This window comes from Filicampus tigris, chromosome 21, assembly GCF_054856515.1.
Source record: "Filicampus tigris isolate MCC_2025a chromosome 21, RoL_Ftig_1.0, whole genome shotgun sequence".
NCBI lineage: Eukaryota > Metazoa > Chordata > Actinopteri > Syngnathiformes > Syngnathidae > Filicampus > Filicampus tigris.
The window spans coordinates 6,409,164-6,420,749 of record NC_141237.1 but is presented as its reverse complement, the minus strand read 5'-3'; the positions used below and the strand labels follow the sequence as shown (position 1 = coordinate 6,420,749).

The window sequence follows — 11,586 nt, the reverse complement described above, 5'->3', positions numbered from 1 at the left end:
TTTGTAGAATTCTGACTTTCTTAGAACCCCAAAAAAGAACAAAATTCTTGTAAAAGAGTTTTTTTTTTTTCTCATATGACGCTGTTCAAGTAAAACTGACTTTATTTTTGTTCAATTGAACAAAATTCTTTCACTATACTTCAATTATAACCTCATATTGGAATATAGTTTATTACTACAGCGTTGGATTATGTCATGCGACTTTGTTCTTGGAAAATTCTGTCTATATTCTTGAAAAATTGAGATTAATTTCATTGTTGTGAAATCATTTTTTTTCCCCCTTTGTTTACCTATTTGTTTTAAAGAAGCACGGCTTTTTTTGATGGTTTCTTTTTTGCAGGGCTTGTTCAGCATTTCGTGAGTATCCGTTAATTTAAATGCACTCCTTCGAGGCAGCTAGAACAACAACAACCTCAGAACATGAACACAAACGCACCCCAATGTATAATTTGAAGAATCCGCCCGAGTGCGTTGAAGGTGACGCCGCCCGCCGTTGAATGATCTGCAAGCCGGCCCAATCAATTGGATGCCGAGTGGTTAATGTGCAACCCGGAGGAGCTTAAACTCCTCATGTGATATGCGAGGTGAACTTTTAGCTTGGGCTTTGCTGAGCCCATTGTTTTTTTTTGTTGTTGTTGTTCCTCAAGTATTATTGTGCAGCCTTTTCTCTTGTGTCTCAGACATGAAGTGAACGCACCGTCATAGTGATGACGAGGACAGCATCCAGGAAGGACGAATCAGCGCCGAAGGTATGAAATTTTTTTTTAAATTTGTTTTTTGAGTCATTGTTCTGTAATGCCGTCATCTGACTTCAATATCACAAAGAGCTCTGGCAATCTGGAATGAGGTCCGCTTTGGGAAATTTTCACTTCGGGGTCTACTCACGTTTGTTGCCAGCGGTTTCGACATTTTGTTGAGTTATTTTGAGAGGGGTCAGTAAATGCACACTTGTTCAAAGTTTTACACTGATTATTTGACATTGTATTGTACCATGATAAAATTATGGATATAATAAAATATTTTTCTGCTCCACGGGAAAACAAATGTCTCCCCCTTATGGGCCCTCAACGTAAATGTCCAATTGTGATTATTATTACTGTTAGACAATATTTTTTTTTGCCAAGCTTGCAATTTGCAGCACCTTCCCGTTCAAGAATGACAGGACAGGAAATTGCAGGTGTGTTCAGGGAGTGGGCGTGGAAGAAAATACACTCAACCCATGCACACACACGCACATACACACATTGTGGCTGGAACACGGCTCAGGAGGTACAGCCAGTGGTTGTTTTTTTTCCAACTTGCACAGCTCCTAAGACAACAAGGTAGGTTTTGATTTTTCTGGTACAATGAATATTCAGTTCGGTTTCTAAGAAGTCATATTTAATTGTATGTTCATATACCGTACTTGCATATTGCGAGTACTTTTCTGTTGATTTATGATTCTAGCGACAAAGATGACAGGTTTGTGTGGGTTAATTGAAATGGAACCAGTCCTTCCTGTTGCACGAATATGGATTTAAAAAAAAAAAAAAAAAAAAAAAAATGTTTTTTTGTCCATGTGTTTTCAATGAGATCTGTTTACAGTCCCAGCTGCTCTTTTGTGTGCGCTAACAGTGAAGGTCAACACCACTTAATGAACGGCTAATGTTGTTTACATTACTATTGTGGACATTATATCCCACTGGGAACGCCAAGTGGAGAGGGGTAGACAATTTGTACAGTATGCACTTAAGACTGCGGTTGGGAAGTGAAACAAATACATTAAAATACGACAATAATAATAATACTGTAAATACATTACTGACTTGTGTATCATTTATCACACGCCGTACATATATAGAAATTTAGAAAATGCACACATGCTGTATATGAAGACTACATTTGAATGCAGTCCTATCATCAATCCTTCATCTCAAACAAGCATATCGTAGGAAGGGTGTGTCTGCTTCTTATCAAGTTCAAAGTGTGTGCGAACACTGTCATAGACACAATTAATATAACAAGTCGCCACACCCCTTGTGACATGCCAGATTTGACAGCACGCTCAATTATTTCAAAACTTTTTCCGCCATTAATGTGACCTATTACTTTTACGACTCAATCGATTAAAAATATACTTTTTTGAGAGTGAAAGTAAACTATTGTGGTTGCACAAATGTGACAACTGCCGCATCCTGCTTTGGGATTGCTTTGTTCTGCTGGAACTGGAGCCATAATCATGGCGGAGGGAATTTTGAGCAGTTCCAAATAGTGTTAGCACAACATGTTCAGGCTAGAAAGCAAATGCCAGGAAAAGCCTATTAGAACAGCTGAACTTTATTCAGGGTAAATCGGAGTTAAGTGGCTGGTGTGTGCTGACTCTTAACATGAGTTTGAATGTGATTGGTAAATTCGGAACACGTTATAAGGGAGTGTGCACACTTTTGCAACCACTTTATCTCAGTTTATTTTTACTTCCAGGTCATAGGTTACTTTAATGGTCTTTTTTCTTTAAGTAAAACAAAAAATGGATATGAATTAGGGGTATGTAGACTTTTTGTCTCCACACTGTACAATTATGACCAAATGACACACAATGCACACATGCTAACATAGGAAAAAAAGAAAAAATTACATGCTGGTATGGTAATAATGCAATTTTTTTTTAAAAAAAGTGGTTAAGTAACTCCTTTCATCCTTGGCTTTCGCCTTTGCTTCTTATCATTCCATTTCACTTGGCGCCATTTCAGTTTTTTTTTTATGATATGATAAGACACCACCTCACCTTGTGACGCAATATGCACAATTAACGCGCCCGCTGCCTTCTAGTGGCCGCATTTGCATTCCGACTTTGCATTGAGCTCGTTTGCTTATCGACGTTGCCATCATGAGCGAGCCCAGCGGTCATCGGTGAGGATGGCAAGGGCGTGTGTTTGTCAGGACGCTATCGCTCGTCTTCATCTCCACCATCTGTCTAAGCCAGGCGATGATGATGATGATGATAATGATGATGCTTTTGCTAGTTCTAAACACTTGCACAAAGCAATTCTCAACAAAGAAGTGATCTTGTATTATTTGCAGTATGTACAATCGCCGATTTATTCTCTGTAAAAAAAAAAAAAAAAAAAGTATTTTACCTGTAGTATCACAGATTTTAGTACCTAAAATTCTGACTGTTTTCATAATGTTACAGAATCCAAAAAGTTTTTTCGTTGGCTTCATTCTTTTTATATTAAAAACAAACTTATGATTTCTGGCGGTATTTTCCCATTTGATAATTTTGACTTCAGTCTCTTCATATTAGTGTTATGTTTGTAAAGTTGCATTTGAATTCTTCATAATACTGCTTAACAGCAAATTTTAATCAGTGATGGCTTTGTGTCCCTGAAACTAATTTTGAAAATGATTTCACTTTTATTTTCTAGCATAGCAGGTTTTTGAGATATTTTCTTTTTTTTTTTTCTTCTTCTTCACTGGCCCGAACCCTCTTCCATACACTACTTTTTTTTTGTGTAAAATACTACTGTATTATTTTCATAAAATTACTTTTTTATCCTGGTAATACATGTCATTATTTTTTTGTTCACACCATCAAACTTGACTTAAATGAACACACCATATTTGAACTCTTCTGTTCGGTTTGTTCATATGGGAAAGTCTCGCACCTGGCATAAATCCAACATACTGTACAGTAAATGTTGTGAAATTGTTGTTCCTGCTTGTGCGTGCTTCAGTCCACAGTACACCTTATGATGAATGAGGCCAATAAAGATGCGTTTAGGAGTGTCAACAGAAAAGCTGGCCTGCAGATATGGACCATTAACGTGAGTCATCCAAAAAAGCAAACATCAGCCTTCTTTTATTTATTTGATGTGGACTTTATCGTGGCTTCTCGTTCAACATTTCACTTTGACTTCTTCTTTTCGACGTCCAACAGAAGCTGCAGATGGTGCCCGTGCCGGCCCAAAGCTTCGGCAACTTTTTTGAGGGCGATTGTTACATTGTGCTGCAGGTGAGTACGTCAGGATCCCACGTTTACAAAAAGTTGGCGCACCCCCTTATTCTTGTACATCCACTTTAAAGAAACAAACCCGCCAGAAAAAACTAAACAAAATCCTGAAGAACACACTTCATGAAAAACATGAAAATATGGTGACATTTGAATATCAGCAACCGAGGGGTGCGCACACCAAACAACATCAACAGCCTCAAGGGCGATTGATACATTTTTCTTAGCGTGAATACTAAAACCTTCTGTTAACATCGTGGGAGAGTTGGCGCACCCCCTCTCCCCTGAACACCCCCTTAATATATATTTTTTTAAAAAGTCAAACCAAATTCCTGAAAGACATCACACTTGAGGACAAAAAATAATTGTATGAACATTTTAATCTCATGCACCCCAAGGGGTGCGCACACCAATTTGGGAACAACCCTTCTCGAGGGTGGTGGGCGATTGTTGTATTTTTCTGATTTATCATAGAAACATGTGGCGGTAGAATGTACATATGACAAACAATTTAATATCACACCTCGCCAGTGGTGCGCCCCATCACAATTTGTGAATTCCTCCCGTGTTTGGTCCCCCAGATAAGTCAGAACTTGAGCGCGGTCGACATCCACTACTGGATCGGGAACACCTCGTCGCAGGATGAGCAGGGAGCGGCGGCCGTCTACGTCACCCAACTGGACGAGCACCTGGGGGGTGCGCCGGTGCAACACAGGGAGGTGCAGGGCTACGAGTCTCCGCGCTTCAAGGGCTACTTCAAAAATGGAATCATGTGAGTAGTACAATGTGAAAGAAGGACAGGTTTCAGCTATCTAGAGTTTATGTTAAGCTAGCATCTGTATAATTATTGGTTGGAATTTTCACTTGTTGCCGGGTAATAATATGCAGCTGCAAATGCAACTCAGGAAAATGCATCCTTAAAATTATTTTGATCAAATGTGTTTTGTGTAATTGAAACATATGTTGTAATTTAGTAAAATGTAAATATTTATACTGATTGCGGTCACGAACAAAGCAGCAGCAGTGGTGCACGGAGCCGCTTGTGTGTTTAGTTTTATGATACTTGAACTTTGCTTGGTGCGCTTCTTTTCTCTTCCCTCACAGCTACAAAAAGGGGGGCGTGGCCTCTGGTTTTAACCACGTGGACACCAACGCCTACAACGTCCTGCGCCTGCTGCACGTCAAAGGGCGCAAGCACGTCACAGCCACGGAGGTGCGCAAAAAGCACATTGCAGGGCAACAATAAAAACATAAGATTCTTCTGTGGGGAATTTAATGGGATTTTATTTTTTAAAATGCAATTTTCTTTCAATGTTAGCATTTTATAGAAATGTAGTGTGTGTGCAGGTGGATGTGGCGTGGAGCAGCTTTAACACAGGTGACATTTTCCTGCTGGACATGGGCAAAGCCATAGTGCAGTGGAATGGGGAGAAGAGCAACAGGAGAGAGAAGCTCAAGGTAAACAAATTCAATCGGAATATTTTGTAGTAAAAAAACAAAAAAAAATTCCTGAATAAATGTAATTAAAGAAAAAATCATTTCTGTAGTAATCGTACCTGTCATGATTACTTTTTGTATTCGACTGAAATCTTTCTAATTTTGTTTACATTTTTAGCATGTTTACTAGTGTTTATATATATATATATATATATATATATATATATATATATATATATATATATTTTTACATCATTTGATTGAAAATCCCCCAAATTCATCATATCATGTCCCTTTTAAATTTGAGTATTCAGTCCACATTGATTTTTTTATTTTTTTCCCCCCCAGGCCACCTTGCTAGCACAGGAGATCCGCGACCGTGAGCGAGGCGGCCGGGCTCAGATCGGCGTGGTGGAGGGCGGGGACGAGCGCGACTCGCCCGAGCTGATGAAGAGCATGACGTCGGTGCTGGGCCAGAGGAGCGCCCCGCTCAAGGCCGCCGTCCCCGACGACGACTCCCGCCAGCCGCCCAACGCTAACGTCAGACTCTACCAGTAAGGACTCTCTGCACTTTTTTGCTGGCTTTTTAATATATAACGAACTTACTGACTTGGAAAATGTGGGAAAGGAGAGCCACAGTCACTCACTATTTTTGTCCAAATAGAAACTCCTCAACTCATTTCAACATGGTTCTTTTCCACTAAGGTGCCACAAAATAGTGACAAAGCGCTACTTTTGTCTCAATGAATCTCCTTAACTTTTGATGTCATTATTGTTCCTTTGCACGAAGATGCCACAAGACTATGGCAAAGCACTACTTTGGTCTAAATAAAGCTCCAACAAAGTACTTGTTCTTGTTATTTCCTGCTTCTTACCACTGCTAGAATGATAGAATGACTTAATTTATGTGTGTGTGTGTGTGTTTCTCCCCAGTGTTTATGATGTCAGCGGGAATCTGGTGGTTCAAGAAGTGGCCACGCAGCCTCTCACCCAAAACCTCCTTCAGTCCTCTGTAAAAAGTCTTGATGCATTATCTCTGATTTGTAGTCTGTTTGCTGGTGGTTTTATTTGCGTCCGTCTATCTGTCAGGACTGCTACATCTTGGACAACGCGGGCTCCAATGTGATGGTGTGGAAAGGAAAACACGCCTCCAACGAGGAGAGGCGGGGCGCTCTGAACCGGGCGGTGGTGAGTGACGTTGCCGTCAAATGTTAATCATTCATCAATGTAAAAAAAGAAAAAAGTCTCTGTTCCATTCTGGATTTGTGTCAGGGTTACATCAAGGCCAAGAACTACCCGGCAAGCACCAGCGTGGAAGTGATGAGCGAGGGCGGCGAGTCGGCCATGTTCAAGCACCTGTTCAAGGAATGGAGGGATAAGAATCAAACACAAGGCATGGGCACCACGCACAGCGTGGGCAAAATAGGTAAATGTCCAAGATAGTAAAATTTAAAATTCAAAGAAAGAAATTCTGTGGCTCGTTTTTTAATGAACACTTGGGTCTACTATACAACTGTATTTTTTTTTTTGAGAACCACCAGAATAGATGCTTACCCTATTCTCCGTCCCTCCCAGCAAAGGTGGACCAGGTGAAATTTGATGTGCTGGAGCTCCACGCACGTCCCGAGCTGGCGGCACAGCAGCGCATGGTTGATGACGCGTCGGGGGAAGTCAAGGTGGAATTTGAAATTCAACCGAAAGCAGTGTTGCCAGTAACATGTTAATCGCTGATGACTGCTATTTCAAGTAACTAGTAATCTAACAAAAGTACTGTATGTCTACAATAGTATGATTCAAGTTACTCTTAAAAACGTTAATGTGCTCATTTTATGTCCCCCAAAAATTGGCAGTGTCGAGGTTCAAAGAAGGCAATAGCAGGCAATTGCCACTAGGCTGCAGAAGAGAGTAACATGGTGTGTTAGAGTAGAGTAAAATTGTGTGAAGCAGAGGTGCGACTAATGCAGGAGGTCCCTGAATTTTTTGTTAGATTTATAAAAATGCACTTCCAATAAAGTATTGGTAAAACTAGTTGCCATTATGACGTTAAGCAGGGTTTTCAGCGTCTGATCAAAATAACTAATAAAGTAACTTGTAATCAGACTTTTTTTACTTTTAAAATCAAGTAACGAGTAAAGTAATTACGTTACTTTTTCAAGGTAACTGAGGCAGCACTGGTCGAATGTGATTCTCCCAAAATTGGATAGAAATAGTTCATATTTACATCAGGTGTGGCGCATTGAGAATTTGGAGCTGGCGGAGGTCAACCCGAGGACATACGGACAGTTCTACGGCGGAGACTGCTACCTGGTGCTGTATACGTATCACGTATCAAACCGGGAGCAGCATATTCTCTACATGTGGCAGGTTTGTTTGTTTGTTTGTATTTTTTTCAAGCACGTTCCAGCTTTTGTTGTTCCAACTGAAGTTATTTCTGACCCCCCAGGGGCGTCACGCCACCAAAGACGAGGTGACGGCTTGCGCCTATCAGGCCGTGCTCATGGATAACAAGTACAACGGCGCCCCCGTGCAGGTCCGGGTGGTCATGGGAAAGGAACCCCGCCATTTCCTGGCCATTTTCAAAGGCAAATTTATCATCTTTGAGGTGTGCCTAATCGCCCTGGAACTAATTAGTCAGTGGTGTACTGTACTTGAGTCGATTTTTATTTTTTATCTGTAATTGATTTTACATACGGAGACGTTTTTTGTTGTTGCTGTAATGCTGTTGTGTGTAGGGCGGTACCGGTCGACCTGGCGTGGTTAATCCTGTGGGCGGAGCCAGGCTCTTCCAGGTTCGGGGGACCAACGAGCTGAACACCAAGGCCACCGAAGTCCAGGCCAGGGCGTCGTCCCTCAACACCAACGACGTTTTCCTGCTCAAGAGCGACCACTCGTGCTACCTGTGGTACGGAAAGGTCAGTCGTTTTACTGCCGCGTGGTGATTATCATTAACGTGAATGGCTCTGAATGTCAACTGCTTGCGTCTTTCTGTATCCAGGGTTGCAATGGGGACGAGAGGGTGATGGGCAGAGCTATTTCTGACGTGCTCTCCAAGCAGGACAAACAGGTGGTGATGGAGGGTCAGGAGCCGGCTGAATTCTGGGTAGCCCTCGGAGGGAAGGCCCCCTACGCCAGTGACAAGAGGTAAACATATAAATATATACATATACGTATAAGTATATGGATACGTAGACGTATATGTATACGTATACGTATAGGTATATGCGCAGGCCGGGAAAGAAAGAAACTCATTTTCTTGAGTAAGTCACAATAATGTCACCATCATTTTTTTTTTTTCCAGTCTCCAGAGGGAGGAGCCACTTCACAGCCCTCGCCTGTTTGAATGCTCCAATCAGACGGGTCAGTTTCGCATGACCGAAGTGGACGACTTTGCGCAGAGGGACCTGGACGAGGAGGACGTCATGCTGCTGGACACCTGGGAGGAGGTGACCCATCACACTCCATTTTGCTTATTTCTTCTTTGTCCACCAATCATATTCAGAAGAGCCCTTAAAAAATGGCTTTACATGCCATTAAAAACTCATATGTTCCCTTTAAATTCTCTGATTCTAAGTCATATGCCCTAAAAAGGACTACACATTAGGTATTGTTTGAATCTCCTCAGATTTTCTTGTGGGTGGGGAACTCCGCCAACGAGTACGAGACCAAGGAGGCATGGAACTGCGGCAGGGAGTACCTACGCACCCACCCGGCAGGCCGCAACCTGGACACCCCCATGGTCTCCGTCAAACAGGGCTTCGAGCCCCCCACGTTCACCGGCTGGTTTAACGCGTGGGACCCCCACAAGTGGAGCGTGAGTAAACAAGGAAGCACGACATGGAGTCAAATCATGTCCACCTATTTTCTCCGTCGTTTGAGTTCGCTTGGATTTTGTCAACAGGCGGGGAAGTCCTACGAGCAGATGAAGAAGGAGCTGAACAGCGATGCGTCGTTCTTCCAGATCAATGTTGTAAGTGATTGATCGATGTCAGCAATTGTTTTCCCGGTGGATGTAATAGCAAGTGATCTTAAAACCTTTAAAATGTCTACAGGCCATCTTTCAAGTCACATTTTAACATCAGAGTCAGGCTATTTTTGTCACAAATTCGCCGCTGCCATATAAGGTGGTGTTTTGGTAATTATACGTCACTGGTCAACATACTATATTTTTATTGTTGTAAGCGTTAAGGGACCAAAAAAAAATTATCATATTTTTCGTTAATTGGCTATCTGAATTTTATTCACCCAAATACAGGACTCTGCATCGGCCTCAAGAAATCCATACCGGTCAGACTCTAGTTTTTCTATTATGTTTAACTGATAAGAGGATCTTGATTTAGTCAGGCCATAGCCTTGTCTAGTAGACAAAAAATGACTTTTTGTGGCATCTACAATTTTATTAGCCGCCTAGTCGTGTTTTTTCTTTCAAAAATTGCTCATTTCAAAACAAAACAAAATTTCCACTAATTCTCCTTCCTCTCCCATGCCCCACAGGAGCTAAATAATACCACTTTGAATGCGGGCAGCGGTGGTTACCGGGCTCCCGGAGGGCCCATGAGCCCGCCTTCATTCTACAGAGGAGATTTTGTTGATTCATCCTCTCACGCTACCAGCCCGAGTGCATCTCGTCCACCCTCTACAGTCTCCGGGAAACACGTGGCCGCCGAGCTCCTCATCAACAAGCCCGCCTCGGAGCTCCCTCCCGGCGTGGATCCTTGCCACAAAGAGGTCAGAGGGCAAATATTGTTTGCATAGTAGGGGGCAGCGCAAGTGATCTCTAACTCCGTGTTTTCGATCTCAGAACTTCCTGTCGGACGCCGACTTTGAGCAGCTGCTCGGCGTGGGCCGCTTAGAATTCCAGCGCCTGGCAGTGTGGCGGCAGAAGGAGCTGAAAAAGAAGGCGGGGCTTTTTTAATGCCGCCGAACGTGTTTCTCTAGGACTGAGAGTGAACTTGATTACAAGTTTTACAAGTAATTGCAGATGGGTTATTCTGAAACAGGGGTGGGCAAATTGGGGCTCGCTCAGTAATATTTGTTATATTAATTTTTTTCTAAAATTGGTTAATTTCAATGTATTTGCAGTAAACCTGCCGCGATTTGAAAAATCGCTAATAATCGACTGAATTTTTATTATTATTATTATTATTAAAATAAACTATTTTGCATCCACATTTAGTTTTTTTTTTTTAGTTTTTTTACCTAATTTATGATTGTGTCCATTTTAGAAGTCAGGTGTGACCCTTGCACACAAACATTTGCCCACCCCTGAGTTATAAGGAGACAAATATTGAATTTAATAGTTAATTATATGTACAAGGCATTAGCATATTTAAGGAAATAGGGCCACTTGGAATGGGTGGTATGGGCTCTATCTTATATCATGTTAAAAGAATGGGAAGCCTATTTTTATTTATATAAATAAATATGAATAAATCACTCATGGAAAGTGACGCTAATCGCTTCAGTTCATGGACGCTGCCATTCACACCTTGACATGTTGCTAACCAAAACAGCAAAACTGAAACGTCCAGGAATAATGTGTTGAAAGCTACTGGCATGAATTCGTTCCACCAGGGATAATGCATATTGAGAAGCATTTTGGGAAAATCACAGTTGGAAATTGCAATTATGTGATGGGTGATGTGATGGAGGCTGTTGAACGCCCTTGCAAACCAAAACAGTAGCACCTAAACCGTTGGATTAATTTGATGTTCAAGTGAACTATGGCATGTATTAGTGCCTATGTTTTGGAAAATAATGTGTTGCAACTGTAATTATGACTGATTATAGAGGCTATTGTGTTGAACTCCCTTGCTAACCAAAACAGCAGTACCTAACCGTCTCGCAGAATAATAAAATGTGGAGTCTTACCGCATGTTGTAAGGGACTCCGCACTGGAATAAAGATTAGCCTTGTTGATACATAGTCCCTGTGCAATGTTGCTGCTTAGCCATTTGAGCGCGGTTGCTAACCAAATAAGTGGCACCTAAATGACAACTGCAATCATATTATATTGATGTACTGTCATAAATACTCATGGAAAAGATCAACAGGAGGTAACTGGAATTACTTCATTCTATGTATGCTATTCTTCACATGCTGCTGAACTCTTTTGAACTTGGTTGCTAACCAAAACAGCAGCACTCAAGCAGTCCCGCAGATGA

At 41.6% G+C, this 11,586-nt stretch overlaps 1 protein-coding gene across 3 annotated transcripts; it reads left to right on the top strand.

Annotated features, from left to right (window-relative positions):
- The first annotated feature begins 74 nt into the window (after positions 1 to 74).
- vill (villin-like) lies at positions 75 to 11,339 on the top strand. 3 transcript variants are annotated; one of them, XM_086020770.1, is made up of 21 exons: positions 557 to 584; positions 661 to 749; positions 3,714 to 3,803; positions 3,917 to 3,991; positions 4,570 to 4,760; positions 5,093 to 5,201; positions 5,336 to 5,446; positions 5,774 to 5,979; positions 6,359 to 6,437; positions 6,515 to 6,613; positions 6,698 to 6,851; positions 7,001 to 7,101; positions 7,652 to 7,789; positions 7,869 to 8,027; positions 8,158 to 8,337; positions 8,421 to 8,566; positions 8,724 to 8,868; positions 9,048 to 9,236; positions 9,324 to 9,392; positions 9,917 to 10,150; positions 10,224 to 11,339. In XM_086020770.1, exons 2-21 carry the CDS (start codon positions 708 to 710, stop codon positions 10,335 to 10,337), a joined length of 2,631 nt encoding a protein of 876 aa, XP_085876896.1. In that variant the 5' UTR covers positions 557 to 584; positions 661 to 707; the 3' UTR covers positions 10,338 to 11,339. The 3 variants fall into 3 exon arrangements, with proteins under 3 accessions (XP_085876895.1, XP_085876896.1, XP_085876897.1); XM_086020769.1 differs by having other exon boundaries at positions 75 to 749; XM_086020771.1 differs by lacking the exons at positions 557 to 584; positions 661 to 749 and adding an exon at positions 1,258 to 1,322.
- The last annotated feature ends 247 nt before the right edge of the window (positions 11,340 to 11,586 follow it).